Raw genomic sequence first — 19299 nt, forward strand, 5'->3', positions numbered from 1 at the left:
TCATGCCAATGAAGAACATTTATGCAACTAAGAAAAGTTAGAATTTGATGTTTTTTCTCACATCATTAGTTTATGTCACGAAATTGATTAAGGGCTGAGTTTTCAATCATTGAATAACACTTCTGAGGAATAATGTTGATAGATATACAATATAAGATAACTAATACAATATAACTGTCAAAACATCAAATGATTTCCTCATCATATCAACCCATTACCGGCCAACTACAGGGCACAGGTCTCCTCCCACAATGAAAAGGGGTTAAGGCCGTAGTCCACCACACTGGCCCAGTGCGGATTGGTGGTCTCCACACACCTCTGAGAACATTATGGAGAACTCTCAGTCTTGTTTTCCTGCACCGTTGAAACAAGTGATATTTTAAATTCTTAAAACGCACATAACTCAGAAAAGTTAGTGGTGCGTGCTGGGATTCGAACTCGGCCCCGCAAACGCGTATTCGAAGTCATACCCACTGGGCTATCACCGCTTTATGATTACCCAATGACAGTTACCGATTATCAGGCCGTTAGAAAAATCTGCATTTAGAAAACTAAATAACTTCTCATATCTTGCAGGTGTGTGATTTAATTTTTGCTAGTTTTTACTTCATAAAATCCACAGAGAGTTGCTTCTGTTACACACACACACTAATTAAAGCTATTGGATATTAACAGAACGTAAAACAGATTATAATTAAACATAAATTCTAAATTGATTAGAGAGCCTTAATACCAACTATCCATCCTTTTTTACTTGTAAAATCATTGACAATATCTAAAACATTTTATCTATATTTCACTTGTGTTTAATAAGTTATATTACTACGGAGGTACGTAATGCTGGTATTACACTTGTTGCTAGCAGGCACTTGCGGTTATGGCTCGACAGCGTCATTAAAACGTTTGGAATTTTCTAAACTCACCAAAGAGATCCAGAACTCTGCAAAAAAAAAAAATATTTGTTTATCTAAACTCTATAAAATATTCTATTGTATATATACAATGTGATTTATATTTTTTGTGTGTATTGTCGTAGTATATTTATTCATTTATATTTATTTAATTGCCTAGCCGTGGCTAGTTACCACTCTACAGGCAAAGACGCGCCGCTAAGCGATTTAGTGTTCCAGTGCGATGTCGCGTAGAAACCGATTAGGCGGCTACTCCCTAACAGATTAGCCACCAGCAGGGCTAGCACAGGCAGGAGATAAAAACTATATCCCCCGATTATATAACCTAACAAGGGATGAAGGGAGAAGATAAATATTTTTCTCCCCAGGGAGATAATCGTCTCTTGCCCATGTTAGCCGTGCTGAGTTGATAAAGCTGTGGGAGAAGATACATTTTTATCCTTTCCCCGGAGAGATAATTGTCTTCTTCCCATACTAGCTGTGCTGAGAGTTGATAAACTGTGGGAGAAGATACATTTTTATCCTTTCCCCGCGGAGATAATTGTCTCTTGCCCAAGCTAGCCGTGCTGAGTGGATAAAGCTGTGGGAGAAGATAATTTTTATCCTTTCCCCGGAGAGATAATTGTCTTCTTCCCATACTAGCTGTGCTGAGAGTTGATAAACTGTGGGAGAAGATACATTTTTATCCTTTCCCCGCGGAGATAATTGTCTCTTGCCCAAGCTAGCCGTGCTGAGTGGATAAAGCTGTGGGAGAAGATAATTTTTTATCCTTTCCCCGGGAAAATTGTCTCTTGCCCATGCTAGCCGTGCTGAGTGGATAAAGCTGTGGGAGAAGACAAATTTTTATCCTTTCCCCGCGGAGATAACTGCCCATGCTGGCCGTGCTGGTGAGATGACAGTCAAATTGTAGTGTAAAAAAAAGAACGGCTCTCACCTCACAGCTCCTCGTAGAAGGCGACCCTCGTCCTCGTGGAGCCCTGCTTAAGCCTCCGGAGCGTGCTGTACTTGTCGTCGCCCGCGCGCGCCTGGGCCTCGTGCAAGCGGTCCAAGGTCGCGCCGCCCTGCTCAACCCGTAGCACCGAGAACTCGCAGCGGAGCTCGTCCAACTGTTGCTGGAGGTGTTTGGACTTGGCCAGGTATTCCACCCTGCGAGAAACATGTACATACACACATTAATCTATATAATTTGATGCAAGGGATACATAAAAAAAAATCATCCTCATCATCACATCAACCACAATGGTGGACGATCATATATATTTTTTGCATGCCATCTAAGGCGGATTGTTTGTCCCTATGTTTTGTGTACCTACCAACAATGTAATACCAATCTGCAAATAAACGATTTGATTTGATTTGGTTAAGGCAGTAGTCCACCACGCTGACCCAGTGCGGAATGGTGGAAAGGTGTGTGACCTTTGAGAACATTATGTAGAACTCTCAGGCATCCACATGTTTTCTTTCACCGTTGGACCAAGTGATATTTTTATTACTTAAAACGCACATAACTAGAGAAACGCACAGAATTAGAGAAGCGTGCTAGGATTGCGTGCTCCTACCCAATGCGCTATCAACGTTTCTAAACACATTTTTTTTTTAATATCGTTAATAAAATCATCATTCTCCTGGCGCTTTCCCTATTTGGGGTTGGCCCTCCTGATACTTGTCTGCCATTTAATACGGTCTTGTGTCATTTCTGGTGTTAGGCCCAGAGTTTTCATGTCATTGAAAACGGTTATAGTCCAGGTGGTTCTATTGATGTACAGATGATGTGCATATAATATGTTCCTCTGTGCGAACGTTTGGCCTGAGGACATAGTTTACAGACGCTAAGAAAAAAATACCGTCTTAGAAAAAAAATTACTTCCTTTATATATTAATGAAATGTACAAATAAAGACTAATAATAATAATATGTATATAAGCTGCTTGGGCATTCAAAGACTGCAATCGGAGGATGGATGTTTTTTTTTTATAAAATTTTAATAGTGTTGTTTTTATCATAATTATGCATTGTTAGAAATGATAGAGTATAATAATAATTTATATGTTTGATGTATGCATGTTTAGTTATATACACATATTGTACAAATGTGTTTTAGTTATCTGAAGAATTAAAAAAAAACTCAATGTTTTTAGTCAAATTATAAATCTTATTTTATTAACGATATGCAGAAATAACTTATTAATTTTATTTTTTGTCTCCTGCCCGTGCTAGCCCTGCTGTAGTCTAGTACTTGTACGTAACCCCCCCCCACTTAAATTATGAGTAAGCGCGATTGTATCGTTACCTCTCCTTCTCAATCTCCAGCGAGAGTCGGTGTATGTGCGGGTCGGAGTCGTCCGGCACGAGCTGGTATGAATTTAGCTCGCCGTCGCTAGCGCCGCTACAGCCGGTACTCGCCACCTCACCCAGTTCCGCCGGCAGCGAACACGTCGACGGAAACAGCGAGATTGGCACCGGTGGAGGCTGGCAGACATACATCATCAACTCATTACCCGCCTCCAACAATGAATGAACGAATGAATGAATGAACGAATGATTGATTGAATAAATTAAATTACACTTTTATTGCACACCACATAAAATTACAGGATTTTTTTATTGAAATCAATAAATAAATTTTGTTTATGTATTTGTATTTAGCTATTTGAATGTAGGTTTATAATAATTTTACACCACCTGTCCGCTCTCGCTCATCTTGTCCTAATCCAAAGGTTGCCTGGCAGAGATCGCTACTAAGCGATAAGGCCGCCTTTTGAATTCTACTTCTGTCTTTGTATTTCTATTGTTTTTTTTTATTTTATGTGTATTCCATACAGTAAAATTAATGAAATTTTATTATATTCAGCCGATTATTTTGATGATTTTGATTTTGTTTATTTTGATGTTTTTTAATTATTACATAAATGAATTTGTTTAAATTAAGATTTGCATGTCATATATTATTACTAAACATGTATACCTACAATGTTTTATGCAAATAAAGGGATTTGATTTGATTTCCTAACTTCATAGTGGTGTACAAATAAAGAGTTAAATAAAAAATAAATATACTACGACAATACACACATCGCCATCTAGCCCCAAAGTAAGCATAGCTTGTGTTATGGGTACTAAGATGACTGATGAAAAATTATATGAATAATATACATAAATACTTATAATATATAGATAAACACCCAGACACTGAAAAAAAAAAAAAATTAATCGTTAAAAATTTTGCCCGTGCCTTGTATATATACATACTAGAAACATGCAAATTTGTAAGAAAACATCCCGAATTTTTTAAAAAACTCCAAGACATGCCCCCGCAGGATACATTGCGGCGCATGCGCAAACACAACATGGTCCTACCGCCATCTAAATTAAAAATCCATGGCACCGGCCCAAACCCCATGTGCGCCAAAATTTACAACAAAATCCCGGAACATATAGAAGAAAAACAAAGTATAAACTTACTTAAATTGTAAATGTTGCTTTTGATAATAAATATTTTTTCATTTTTTTTCACTTACAAAATCCTTAAAACATTACTTGCTGGAGAAAGGTTATTATAAATTAATTACTTCCTAAATGAGAATATTTAATATTGACAATAATAAGTCCGCCTCTCAATTTTTGAGTAAACCACTGATATAACTTTAACTGAAATAAATCGGATACTGCCCTAACATCACATGCACAATTAAAATCATGTGACACCTGTCAATTTATTTTTGCCAATTAGTTAAAGTTTCGATAAAATCATGCATCACAAAGTTGTTGTGGAGTTAGTGTAAGTGTGTATCTAGCGTTAAGCATTACTATTTAAACCACGTATTAACTGTATGATGAATATTATAAAAGAATAAACATATACTATATATACTATATATACTATGACAATACACACATCGTCATCTAGCCCCAAAGTAAGCGTAGCTTGTGTTATGGGTACTAAGACGACTGATGAATATTTTTATGAATAACATACATAAATACTTAGAATAAACATATAAACACCCAGACACTGAAAAATATTCACGCTCATCACACAAACATTTTCCAGTTGTGGGAATCGAACCCACGGCCTTGGACTCAGAAAGCAGGGTCGCTGCAAACTGCGCCAATCGGCCGTCAACCAAACCTAGTGGTCGTGTTATCATTCACCCAACTCCAGCTCCTCCTATATGGTTTCCCTTTCAAAGTTCTAAAAAAAAAGTCCGGCACATGTCTATCTTTCAAAAATTCCAAATTTTTAAATTGTTTTATCCATGTAGACCTTTTAACAACCACTTATGAAGCTTTCATACATTTAAAATGTCAACACTAATTTTAGGTGATGGTGATAACTTTGAAGGTTTCAAGGTCAACTTATATATGAGCCAATAAACTTACAGGTGGTAGAGAGCCATTTGAAGTCCTACTGAGGAAGTTGAGTAGTTTCTCCTTGGCCTGCTTCTCTGCTACCCTGGCGGCCACCAGCTCCGCCTTCAGTCTTTCGGCTTCGGCAGCGCGCTTTTCTGACTCTTCCACTAGCCTCGCCGTTAGGAACTCTGCCTCCCGTGTTTTACGTTCCAAATGTACCTGTGAAATTAAAAAGAAGTTTCGAGTCTCTTCTGATAGCTCTAGTTTACTCTCTCACTTTTTAATCACCGAACGCCGAGGCATCCAGTGGCGTGCATTTCATACATGCACAAAAGCACTGCATACCCAAATTATTTTATATAGCTCGTATTGGAGAGGAATATTTCTACTTTACGCTATATATCTGCTTTATGCATACCCTGGCCGAAGACCCTGTGCACGCCACTGGAGGCATCGTAATTATTTGTGATTCGATTCAGGTATGTGGATATTTAGAACATGAAGTAATAAATTAATGTTTATAATAAATGGACGAAAACATTTTAATAAAGTAGAAAAAAGAAAGAATATTACAAAAGTAACAAAAAACGTTGTGTATAACAACGTGTGACCGAGTTACGAAATACTGAAGGGTGCATAAATATATTTCATAAGGGATCACCTGTGAAAATAATTAATCAAAAGAAGCACATTTATTTTTCCATACAAACGAATTCAACACATTCTAAGAGTTAGTTAACTTATGGCAACCCTATTGAAGATAAAAGACCGACACGCGCATAGCACCCAAACCACGCGACGCGTACCTAATAAAGTGACCGGAGTCATTTCATTTTAATTTTGCATGTGATGCTATCTTATTTCTTTCAGTAAAAACTATGGCGATGGTTTATTGACAAACTTATTAGCGTTTCGGTTCCACAGATAAATCTCAGAGACAGTAAATAATATACCTCTAAAGCCTGTAAATTAATATTCCGTTTTTCATTTACACGTTGTAGATGTCTACTCTATGCATTAACAAAAATTCTTTGCAAAAATTATATACCTTATGATCAAAAAGACTAGACCCCAGAGAAGAACCCAGAGCCGGAAAGTCGATTATAACTACCTTTATGCACAAGTGCATAAAGTCGAGTTTTAGTCCGCTTACACATAGCCTAAAGTGCGACTTTAAGAGCATGCGAAGTGAAAACCTTTTCTTCCTCTGTCCTTATGGCGGAGAGTCGTAACCTTGCGTTTTCTCTTTCCGCGTCGGTGGCTTTCTGCGCCAATAGGGACGCTTCTTCCTCAGCCACGCGACCTTTTTCCGCCAGCAATTCCGCCGTTTCCTCCGAACGACGCTGCAAGCGAAAATAACCCTTAATTTGCTATAGTTAAGCTACATTGCCGGATTTTACTGCTATATATTGATGCTACCAAATTTTTCTACAAGTTTTCTTACTACAACCGGAAATTTAAATTTCAAGGGTTCCTTGTTTTACAACGCTAACATTTCAAACTTTAAAAATGTATGAAAAGATTAATTTTGCGAAGTTTTAAGTTTACGAATATGGTTATCGCCATCATCTCACTACCGTGTAATTCTCATGTAATGTACGCATCTAAAGTGCCACCTATGGGCTATACTTGAACAAAGATATTTTTGACTTTCTGACTTTTTAATAATTTATTAATAACATAGATAAATAATCGCTGGATATAATTATGTTATGTTACACTCACGAGCGCCTCGTTGGCCAGTCGTATTTCCTCCTGGTACTGAAGCAATCTTTGCTCCATTGCCGAACGCTCTCTTTCCGCCGCCTCCCTCAACTGTTTCTCGCGAGCTAACTTGTTGCGTTCTATTTGACGACGCTGGAATACGGTTACAGACAACATGGCAATATATTTTTATAGTGTATAGTGTTTTTACCAACACTTGGAGGAATTATCAATTTTTATAAATTAAAAATGCATATAAAAAATTTCTGCACCGACAGGATTTGAACCTGCGACTCTCAGGCCGCGATTGCCAGAGAGTCGCAAGTTCAAATCCTGTCGGTTCCGAAAATTTAAATAAACATTTTTAATTTATAATAATCATAAATTAAATTGTTCAAACAAACTAAAAAAACACGCTTGGTATAAAAAACTAAACTAATTTCTTTCTTTTAGTTTATTCATAATAGCGATTTTTTTTAGTTTTTCTTGATCTATTATTTTTATTAGAGCAAAATTAATCCTACCTATCCACCATTAAAGAGATAAAATATATATTTTTTTACTAGCCGTTTCCCGCCCGCTTCGCTGGGCGAATTGAAAAAGGAAATAAATTAACATTTATGTTTCTTTTTTATTTATTTTTTTCATATTTTTATTATTCTCCTTTTTTTTATTTTTGTATGAACATAAATAGGCCCCGCGGATAGAACTGTAAGCATCGATATTGTTTAGACTTACTCAAATTCCAAATTCCATCGATTTAGCCTGTATCTCTCATCCAGGTGATTTTTCTCACTAATATTCATTGTAACTTTCAATGTGCAATCATTATAACATTTCCGCGCCTTTCTTCCAAAAATTTATAATAATTGACATGAAGAAAAAAATTTGAAATGAGCATTGAAAGTTTAAGTTAAAGTCATTGCAAGTCTCATATGTGAAGTTGAAATCTGTCTAGGTTCGAGTGCGACGAATTTTCTGTTAACTAAAATTTTCTCCGTGACATCAATTTTTTATAGAAAATTAATTGTGCATGTTTTTTATGAATTCTATTGGAATAAGTAACTAAATTTCTTTTCCACATCTCATGTGCTTGGAAAATGCATTCATTTTAATCTGTTACATTTCCGCGATCCCGCAATAAAAGAATTCGTCGGTTATGTAGTCTGCAAAAGTAAAATGAATGTAAAATTCTTAGTCCGTTGATTGGATAGCTACATGTAAAGTTAAGTTTTTGAAACCTCTCAATGACTTTTTCTCCGCTGCCAAAAAGACGATTGTTGTAAGGAAATACACGAATATCCCTACATACACGAAGATCCCCACCAAATTTGGAGTCTGTAGAAGTTACAGGTTAGAAATAAAAATTTTAGATTTTAACACCCACCCCCGCAATTCCTGTCGGAAGTAGACTTTATTGAAATCCATTTTGAGATGTTCTTTATGTGAATAATAAAAGATTCCTACCATTTTTACATCACTTATAGAAAATTCCTACAAAATTTGGAGCTTGTAGGAGCTTTAGCTGGAAAATTAAAAATATTAATTGTTAATACCCACCCCCGCAACCCCCTGTGGGGTGAGCTATCGTAAAATTCGTTCATAGCCTATTTCTACACCTCTTACAGAAGATTCCTACCAAATTTGAAGTCTATAGGAGCTATAGTTTAAAAACGGGAATTGTTCATTGTTAACGCCCCCGCAATCCCCTTTGGGGAATGAATTTCTTAAAATCTATTCATAGCTGACCTCTACATAGCAAAAGTAATATTCCTACCAAGTTTCACGTTTCTAAGTCTTATGGTTCCCGAGATTTCGTGGTGAGTGTCTATATAGATGGGAATTCTTCGATTATCATCGACATTTTTAACTTTTTATCGGGCTTTTTTAAAATTTTCTTACATACAAAACTTTCTCCTGACAATTCTGAAGATAAAAAAAAAGCCCAATTGGTCCAGCCGTTCTCCACTACCGTGAGTAGATTCTTAGTTGAATGTTAAAAACCATAATCCGTTTAATACACTCTGTTGAAATCCATGAAAACAAAAGAATCAAGAGAAAATGCTTATCTTTTGTTTTTATTAGCGGGATAAATGTTCATAAAAGTAAAATAGCAATAAAAAAATGAAGGAATGTTGGAATTCAAAAAATAGATAGCCATAAACCACCTAGGAAAAATTTCGCATCGAATGGTGGTAGTTTCATGTCGATACGATCAGTGGTTTAGGCGTGATTGAGCCTCAAACGAAGACCATTTTCATTATATATATATAGATTCAGTGTGCCCGTCTCTCGAAATGCAAGTTCTAATTATTATTTAAAACAGGCCATTAAAAAGTAATAGCTAACGCCCTCTACCATCTAGTAGCTTAATGTTTTCTGTGGAATTTGTTAGGTACGCGAACGCCATAGGTTTTTTACATTTGGGTCTAGATGGCGCTGTAGTAATTAGTAAAAAATCTTATTTTTTATAGTGAAAATTGGAATAATCTTTTCAGATTAGTGTATTGTCATCGGTCCTCGATATGTCTACAAAGTTTGAAAGAAATCTGACCGTTTAAAGTGGGTCAAAAACGCGCCCAAAGAAGTCGGTTACAAACAAACATACAAGTGAAGCTAATATAAAGCGTGTTAAAATGGCAATATATATTTGGCAAATTATATTAAGCGGGTATAGCGCATTGGGCAGGAGCTCGACTTCCCTTTCGGAGGGCAGAGTTCGAATCCCAGCACGCGCCTCGAACTTTTTTAAGTTTTGTGCGTTTTAATTTAAATATCATATCACATTTGAAAACGTGAAGGGACAAACTACGAGTACTACAAGCAAGTTTGTGTGTGTAAACATGCTTTTACAAACACAGTTTATTATTTTAACTGTAATGGAGGTAAATTTTAGTAGCGTTTATAGGTACTACTTTTACTATCATCATCATCTTTACAACCCAATGGCCCACTACGGTTGGGGCCACTATTATATATATATATATTTTTTTTATAAATAAATATACTACGACAATAAACACACCGCCATCTAAGCCCAAAGTAAGCGTAGCTTGTGTTATGGGTCCTAAGACGACTGATGAATATTTTTATGAATAATATACATAAATAGTTAGAATATACATATGAACACCCGGACACTGACAACATTCATGCTCATCACACAAACATTTTGCAATTGTGGGAATCAAACCCACGGCCATGGGCTCGGAAAGCTGCTGTTGCTGCGAACTGCTCCAATCGGCCGTCAATATATATAATAATTATATGTGTAGTATTAGAATTTATAACATGTAGTTTAGTTTAAATTTGTATTGCCTCACCAACCCTTTCCTTATAAGAACTACTTTCGCCAAAGGTTGTCTGGGAGAGATAGCTTTAGCGATAAGACCGCCTTTGCTCATCTAAACTAGTTTTTTATTATTTTATATTTTCTAATGTGTTTCTCTTTGTATTTTGTTTTTTTGTGTGCAATAAAGAATGTAATAATAATAATAATGGAAGAAGCTGACAAGCTTTCGCTTGGTTGTTGGATCAAGGGTCGGATACAGAAGGCAGTAGTCCTTGAAACGGCGCGTATTGTGAGGAGGTTCCTCACTCTGGAGCCCTGACCACCGGTTGCTTGGGCATTCAAAAGCCCCGCAAGCGGAGGGTGGAAGTTTTTTTTTTTTATAAATTTTTAATAGTGTTTTTTAATTTATTTTTAAGCATTGTTAATAATTAAAAAAAAAATAAAGAAAAAGAATAAATGATAGAGAATAATAATGGAAAACTTTCAGGCAAGCAGGTTTCCTCACGATGTTCTACCGTTGAAGTAGGTGATATTTTTATTGCTAACGCACATAGCTTCAAATTTAAAGGCGCGTGCTGGGATTCAAACTCGGCCCCCCGAAACTGAAGCCGAAATCCTAACAATCGAGCAATTAATGCTTTTAACTTTTACTAAAGATTTTTGATAATGGTAAACCATGCACCAATAAATAAACTATAACTTGTCCTCTAAAACATGAATTGATTAATTATGTATAAAACTTAATTTGAGGTCATTTAATACAGTCAAACCTGGGTAAGTGAGAACTGGGTAAGTGAGAACTGGATAAGTGAGAAAACTCTATAAGTGAGAGTTATAGCCAGGACCCGTCATTTTAAGCTCCCAAAACCTCTATTAGCGAGAAACAGAAACCTTTGTAAGAGAGAGTCGTTTTTCCCTCATGGAACTCTGTAAGTGAGACTGCTACTTATCTATACCTCTATAAGCGACAGTCGAGCAAGCAATATTCGACAAAATTTATGAGTTAGAGAAAAACATTCAAAATACAAAAACAGAAACCCAAACGAAATTGACGGATTTTTTTAAATGTAAATAAGTTCTAAATAAAATAAAATTACATAGTGCATGAATATTTGTCTTGTTATTGCTACGTACCTCTATAAGAGAGAAACGCTACCCATGTACCTGCATTAGCGAGAAACTCGGGTTAGTGAGAAACCTCTATAAGCGAGAATGAGATTGTGCTCCCTTGAACTCTCGCTTATCCAGGTTTGACTGTATATGATGAAAATAATTAAATGAAAATAATAAGACTGTAGTAAGAAAATGAAAAAAAAATGCATACTTGCTTTTCCTCTTTCGCCTGCGCCTTCATCTGTTGTACTTCCATAGTATCAGGTTTCCGTCTTCTCATATACAAGTCATGGTTGCCGATACATAGATCTAATATCTGGAATATTACGAATGACTTCATGTGAATCAATCGAAGATCAATCGAGCACACGTAACCTTGCTGTAACCATGGTCTTCTAATTATTTTAAAAAACAATGTGAGATAGTGATAACAAAAAAAAATTACTCCGCCTAGCGTGGATTGGCTCCACACACCTTTGAGAACACCAGGTAGAACTCTCAGGCATGCAGGTTTCCTCACAATGTTTTCCTTCACCATTCAAGCAAGTGATATTTAAATTAAAACACACATTACTCACTAAGATGAAGCGTTCATATTTTATATATAGTTCATAGTTTATATATACATATATATATATATATATATATATATATATATATTAACTTAATCGTAAAGGGATGGTGATAAATGTGTACGCCAACTTAAACCTAAAGCTACGAGGGTTCCAAACGCGCCCTAGTTTAAGAAAAGAGCCCACAACAAACCTTGGTATTTTTTTTGTATATTAGGCTATTAAATTTAGCAATTCATATCCAATGTTTTTATCGTTTAAGTAATCCTTACTATTATAATAGGATTTTGTGTAAGCTTACTTTTTATGTTTAGCAATCGGATTACAAATTACTGTTATAACTTACCAATTTATTCATCCCTTTGGGTGAGAAGAATATGAAGTTACTGACGGTCTTCTCTACAAACTTGATTACAAACTTCTTGTCATCGAACGATATGTGCTTGATTTCCGACCAAGGGAAGGTTGTTTTTGGTGTCAACTTGTTGTCCTTTTCATATATATTTAGACCCAACGCTGTGACTCCTAGATAAAGATCGGTCTCTTTTTTATTCTGAAATAAAAGTGTCAATACTAGATCCAACAAATAATTTAGTAATTGGTGTCTCCTTTTTTGTTAGGTGTTTCCTTTCATCAGAAGTGGGATAAACTTGTACGCTGAATTGGTGTTAAACCAAATTACTATATTATAGTATACGATCTCGTAAATACCCCACATTGTACCTTTCGATTTTCTTTTTAGTTTTCCAAATCCTAAGGTTGCCTGGCAGAGATCGCTACTTAGCGATAAGGCCGCCTTTTGTATCCTACTACATACTTGAAGTGTTTGTTATTTTTTTTTGTTTTGCTGAATTTCGTGTGGTGTACAAATAAAGAGTATAAATTAAAAAAAAAATGTCATTACTCTTTTCAACCAGCCTGTGTTCAAAATTTTTTATTTAACTTAATTTTTTACGTGGGGTCCGCAGGCAAGAGCCCTTTTCAAAGAATTATCGAAAAGGGTAATCGAGTCTACCGGTGATCCTAGAGCGGGCAGTTACCTTGGCCAACGAATTAGTTTGGCCATCCAAAGGGGCAATGCTGCCAGCATCTTAGGAACTGTGCCTCGCTGCGGTGGTTTCGAGGACGTTTTAGATTTTATTTAGTTTTTAAATAGTTTATTTTAGGTTATATTTATAATTTAGATATATAAGTATTCAAATTAAAATTGAAATCTTTAACTTATTTATTTAACGGAATAGTTGATATCAATGGGTTTAAGACATAATTTAATTCTTGTTAGCTTAACTACTAGATTAAAGTTGCAATCAACTTACATTAATCGCGAAATAGTTAACTCCGTACATATCCAGGTCCTGCGCTATTTTCAGGTACTCCATCTCGGCTTCGTCGCGAGACATGCCTTTGTGGTCAGCATACCTATGAATGAATGAATGAATCAATATACTTTTATTGCACACCACAAAAAATACATAAAAAAAAGAAAAGTATAATAAAACAGCGTATACAATACAACGTATACCAATTTGTACAATAGGAGTAAGTAATTATAATTGGTAGTTTCCAGTAAGAAATTACAATATAATTATTAAGAGTACGTTGGACGGTCGCTATTTGTCGTACGATAATGCGGTGATTGCATTCTGGAGTAGAGCGGGACAAGAGCGAGAAGCACGATGTTTCGATCCATCGAGCATACAATTCTTTGCTCTAACCAGGCTTGCTCTTCTACCTTTTTTAATAACAATGTGATATATAGGGATACCAAAAAAGAACACCCGGCTAAGTTTGTTGTGGATTTCTGTACAACAGTCGACTTACAAGAAATGTTCACAAATTAGTGTCATCTGCATATCGTCTGCGAGAGGTACAGGAGTCATTTGTGGGATTGAGTATACGCTTTTATAATATGATTCCTAAGGTGATTTTGGACCTACCAATGCATTAGTTTAAAGAATATGTTAAAACACATTTATTACAGCGAGGTTAGCTATACAATTGATGAATTTCTTAATGACAAGGTTGCTTGGTAGCATCTGGCTCCGCTTTCATCTCTCACAAGATAGAAAATGAATGTTAAAATGTAAATTGTTGATGTTGGAAAAGAGCAACTGCTGAGTTTCTCGCCGGCTTCTTCTCGGTAGAATCTGCCTTCCGAACCGGTGGTAGAGTCACCACAAACAGACAGACTTGACGTTTCAAAAGTGCTTATATTAGGCCTACTTAAAATAAATGAATTTTGATTTTTTTTTAATATTGATCCCCTAGGTGGTAGATCCGTGATTTGCATTTTTTGACCTTCAGGTAACCCTATACCATCGTTTAGTTAAGTAAAAATAAATCTAAGTTGCCAAATTGAATTTTAAATTCACACACGGAATTTCCCATAACTACAATTTACAACGAACAACAACAGTAGCGGTAATTCAGTAATTTTACGGTTGATAATATCAAACGTCTCTCCGCGCGTCACCCGCAACTGGCATTTGCGAGACATGACGGTCATGCCGATATGAGTGCAAAAAATACAGTTTTCCCGTCGAAACTCATACAGGTAAGTGAATTTTTATACTATGTTTATTTAAAAATAACTTCACTTAAGTGTGTAGTTTTTAGTAGTACTTGTTTATTTTAAAAAGGTAAATACTTAGATTTTCAGTTTTTATACGAAGTAACCAATGTTTCAACATTCCGACGTTTTTTTCTGTATTCGGTAGTTATGTTATTTTACATCGGAAAATTCAGAAGTAAAGGTAAAGTGGTAAATAAGGGACTTTACATTGGGAAATAAAAATCGATCTATCTATTACGGAATGTGACTTCGGGAATGTTATTTCGGTCTCGTAAATAATTACCATTTCTGTTATTTAAGTGTACAATTATGTTATTTTAAGCACCGCATCGCGTCGATACGAATTTACTTACGATGAACAACAAGATCAAAAAAAAGAAAATAGGATTGAAGGTCGGTCAGTTCTAAGTCGTCGTTTTCTAGATTTAGCTCATGAAGAGACCATTTTGCGCTCCTGCAATACTCTATATCGGATTCAATAATTATAAAAGTGTTAGAATCACCACAGCCAAGGTTATCTAACCACTTACAGACAAAAAATTTTACATCCGCCTTATGCTCAACTTTAGCTTTACAACCAAACATAGACGTTAAGGTTTAGAAAGGTATAATTCTTCTTCTGTAAAGTAACTTTCTGATCTGCCTATAAGCCCGAACTCTGCCGCTCAAGTTACTGAATTAAACCTAGGTCATGAAATAATAAGTACCATTATGGCCAACCATTCCAATGGCAGTGGTTTTTGTAACCCTGAAGAGGTTACTTCTCATATAGCCGAAGCGCCAACTGCCATTAGACCATCCAGATAAAAATATAACTATATAAGAAATGGCCTTGCCCAATTCTAAGCCACCTTCAGATAGAAGTACTACCTTAGGATGTCCTTCTTTATCCTTTATAATACAAAATATTCAATTTAAACTAATTTTAATGAAACTTTAAACTAATTTAATATTAACACCCCAACGTCACCCCACACATTTATGTGTGCTCACCTTTCATTCATGTCGCAGTATAAGTGACATGACGATGACGACGAAGGATGTTATTAACGCAGAAGAAAGACAAACAGAAAAGAAAAGTTGAGAAGAAAACTGACTTAGGAAGTTAACAAATCCGAATGGATATATGAGAAAACAGATACTTGGCAGAAATTTATGGAGTTTGAATTTCGAGCTTGTGTTTTTAAAAATGTCTGCATGCTGTCGTGAAATCGTGCAGTCTAACTGAAAGCAGCACTCTATGGCTTGCCGATACAATAACCCCTGTTGGCTACAGCTTTTTATTTTTAGCAAGGGTCCCGCCTTGAAGAGATCCCCTTCTACCAGGAGTGCAGAATTGGGAAGAGATTACGCTGTTAGAAGAACGCCTCATTCTTTAACTGATGTGGCATATATGAATAATTTATCTCTAATGCTGCTGATATGGAAACTAAATACTCGCAGCAGAAGAGTAGAGACATGCCTACTCAGCTCTTTTGATAGGATCCAAGTTAATCAGGACTTATGTTACGTCAGTCTAAACGGAAACGTAAATTCTGAAAAGTCTATCTAGACAAGGAAATACGAGTAAGTAACGAATATATACTAGTAATTTTTATTATCTACCATTTTACTTTTTGTAAAATATATCACCTAAGAATACTTTGTACCTAATTTCAAGGCTTAATGTTAAATAGAAAATGAAATACACATGTTTGAAACTTTAAAGTGCTCTCCTGTAATATATGTCATTTGTAGTAAGGGGAATTTACGTAGGGACCGTCCAGATAAGGGCGTGTTTGGAACCCTTGTAGCTTTAATTTTAAGTTTATGAATATGGTTATCGATAACATCTCACTACCATATACACTTTTTTCATGTTATATACGCATCATAAGTGCGATCTATGGGCCTTCTTGTAATATAGGATTAAAATAACTAAATCATTATTACTCTTGCAATTTCATTCTTCTTTGAGTATATACGTATCTTTCAAAAACAAACATAATGGATATCTAGTCGACAAAACTATGAGGTAGCTTTTTGTAGGGAAATATAAGGGGAAAGCGCAGCCTTAAGCAATAAACACGAACCCGATTTATAACTACTAAAAATCTCAGACAAATTTAAGGAGATAAAATAAATTCTCTCACCATATTTTTATCCTTTCTTCCCACATCTCGGGTGTCATCTGATACTGGTCAATAACCCGCTGAGGTAACAAGTCCTCGCTAGCTAGCATGCCCGGCTTGTATGCACTTTCGTCGTAATCGCCGTACTGGAAACAAAGATTCTACCTTACTGGTGGCGTGCAGTTCATATATAGATAAATGCGCTGCCTACCTCAAATAATTATGTGTGCTTGATTTCCAATATTTTGATAACATATGGAACTTAGGACACAATGTTTTTAGAACTTATTCAATTAATTTATTGCAATCTTTATGAGGGAAATAAATTGTGACAGGAAAATCAAACAATAATACAGAAATTAAAATAATTTTCTAAACTATTCTTGATATATAATGTAATAGAACAACTTAAAAACAGAACATATAACAATTGTTATTACATTTGTCTACAAGTAATTATTCTTTAATACCATTTGAGGTACATTTATTGATAAACTTATAAAGTTTTCCTTAGATAAACTTATACTTTAATTGTATTGCAGGTACCATCCATATTGACGGCTTATTGGCGCAGTGGGCAGTGACCCTTCTTTCTGAGTCCAAGACTGTGTGATTCGATTACCACAACTGGAAAATATTTGTGTGATGAACATGAATGTTTTTCAGTGTCTGGGTGTTTATCTGTATATTATAAATATTTATGTATATTATTCATCAGTCATCTTAGTACCCATAACACAAGCTACACTTACTCTTAATTTGGGGCTATTGTGTCGTACTCTGTGTATTGTTTTATTTAAAATTATTATTCTTATTTATATAAAATAGATATATGGCAACAAAACGACAATCGCAATGCTTTCTGATTGGATCACACAAGTTTAGAGACAGAGTACGATAAATTCAGTCAGCAAGGAAAAATTGGAAATGTCATACAGAATAATAATTTATACAACACCTTTGCTTGAACTGCATAACTGGCGAGCAAAACTGAAGCTTCTGGAGGGCAATATATGTCCATGCTGAGAATGGCCTGCTTCACCTGGAGGAACAGCAGATGCTGTGTCACCTCTTGGATCAGTTCTTCTGCCACATCCTCGGGGTACAACTTGCACAGCAACATAAACGGTGTGCCCGGCATTTGGGAAACACATTGGTCTTGTACTGGAATAAAGGTTATGTAAATTACAAATTAAATTTTTTTCAATATCCAATAAGGTTTTATATGTCATGATGTGGTACAGAACTAGAGAAAAATGATTAAGAATGTACTCAAAACTGACTCTTTGATGATTGTGTAAATTTCAATCCAAACTAAATAAAATCCAAACCATATGCATCAGCAGTGGTGGATAAGATTTCATCCAACATATGACTAAATAGATTAAAGATGAAAATAAACTGTGTGGTTTACAATTGGCAGTCAATTTTCTTGGCTTTGTGAACACTGAGTAGGACACTTTTATTCTAGCTGAAGTGTACAGTGTTAGATTATATGAGATTGCCAAGTTATTTTGCAACAAATTTTTCCTATCCATTGATAATTGATATAAATATGTCTGGGGCACTAAAAAATTCAAAGAACTACATTTTAAAGCACAATAATAATTACCTCTTTTATCCAATTTCAGCCAGCTTATAAAATGTTTTGTGTCTTCAAACTGCAGTCCAAAAAACCATGTTTCTCTCAACCCAATGGTTCTACACACAAGGTCGAACAAATCCCTGCCCGTGGCTCGCCACTGTAGAGAAGATAATCAAAAATATTTAATTTTTTTTTTCTAATCTCACTGTGATCTCTAACCTATAAGGCTATTACACAACCTCTGTTGATATACAGTGGCCACTACTATTTATTTATTAATAATAGTTGTAACCTTATTATTATATTAACAATTTTCAATGATGAGTTCTAGTGAAGAAGGATGATGGAAAAAAGAGAGTCAAATAAAAGAATTCGAGTATTTTATTTTTTTACCCATTATTACATTAAAGTTTAGTAATAGCAAGGGCAGTTATCACGAATAAATTTTGCAATACATACATAAACATTACAATATGTAAATACGTCGTTAAATAGCACCATTAAGTGTTAAGTTATGTGAAAATTAAGTGTGTAACGACCCAGGGGTCACCGGTGAGTCACAACGGGACCATAGTGTTAATATGTGTTAGCATTCCAGCGAAATGAACGATAAACAAAACTACGAAAATACACCAATGCTACATAGTGTTTTACCTCAAGGTTGAACTCTAGTTCCGCGTCGAGAGTACACACTTTAACTGGGAACGACTTCGCAGCCTTCTTTCTTCTAAACGGCGGCATTATCTCGCATTTGTTTAACAAACAACACAAACCTACAAAATTCCTATAGGTTAGAACTTAGGTCTGTAACATAGTTAATTAACTGCAACAGCCCGTTTACGTAATGTACACTCGATTGAGGAATGCGCGTAATTTCACATTGCGTACTATTTCCAGCAGTTATTATTTACAAACAAGGGGAACGTCAATGAAACAAGAATGTGAACTGAAATAATTGAATGAAGAAAAATTATTCAGAAAATCTAAACATCGCCGTTCCGTTTCACATCGCGATCTATATTATTTATGGATTTGTTATGTTGATTGACATCCGACAAATCGAAACGTGTAAAACTGAACGCACATGCT

General features: G+C 35.5%; 1 protein-coding gene across 2 annotated transcripts; it reads right to left on the bottom strand.

The window, feature by feature from the left end:
* Positions 1-449: 449 nt before the first annotated feature.
* On the bottom strand, positions 450-19200 carry LOC120628351 (merlin). Of its 2 annotated transcripts, XM_039896675.1 has the most exons (13): positions 18865-19200; positions 18238-18367; positions 17584-17789; positions 16647-16771; positions 13259-13361; positions 12289-12495; positions 11582-11686; positions 6987-7118; positions 6458-6604; positions 5292-5480; positions 3202-3380; positions 1846-2057; positions 450-940 (listed from the first exon to the last, which is right to left on the bottom strand). In XM_039896675.1, the coding sequence occupies exons 1-12, from the start codon at positions 18949-18951 to the stop codon at positions 1847-1849; spliced, it is 1821 nt and encodes a 606-aa protein (XP_039752609.1). In that variant the 5' UTR covers positions 18952-19200; the 3' UTR covers positions 450-940; position 1846. The 2 variants fall into 2 exon arrangements, with proteins under 2 accessions (XP_039752609.1, XP_039752610.1); XM_039896676.1 differs by lacking the exon at positions 18238-18367 and having other exon boundaries at positions 18865-18924.
* Between the last annotated feature and the right edge of the window lie 99 nt (positions 19201-19299).

This window comes from Pararge aegeria, chromosome 12 (genome assembly GCF_905163445.1).
Source record: "Pararge aegeria chromosome 12, ilParAegt1.1, whole genome shotgun sequence".
Classification (NCBI taxonomy): Eukaryota; Metazoa; Arthropoda; class Insecta; order Lepidoptera; family Nymphalidae; genus Pararge; species Pararge aegeria.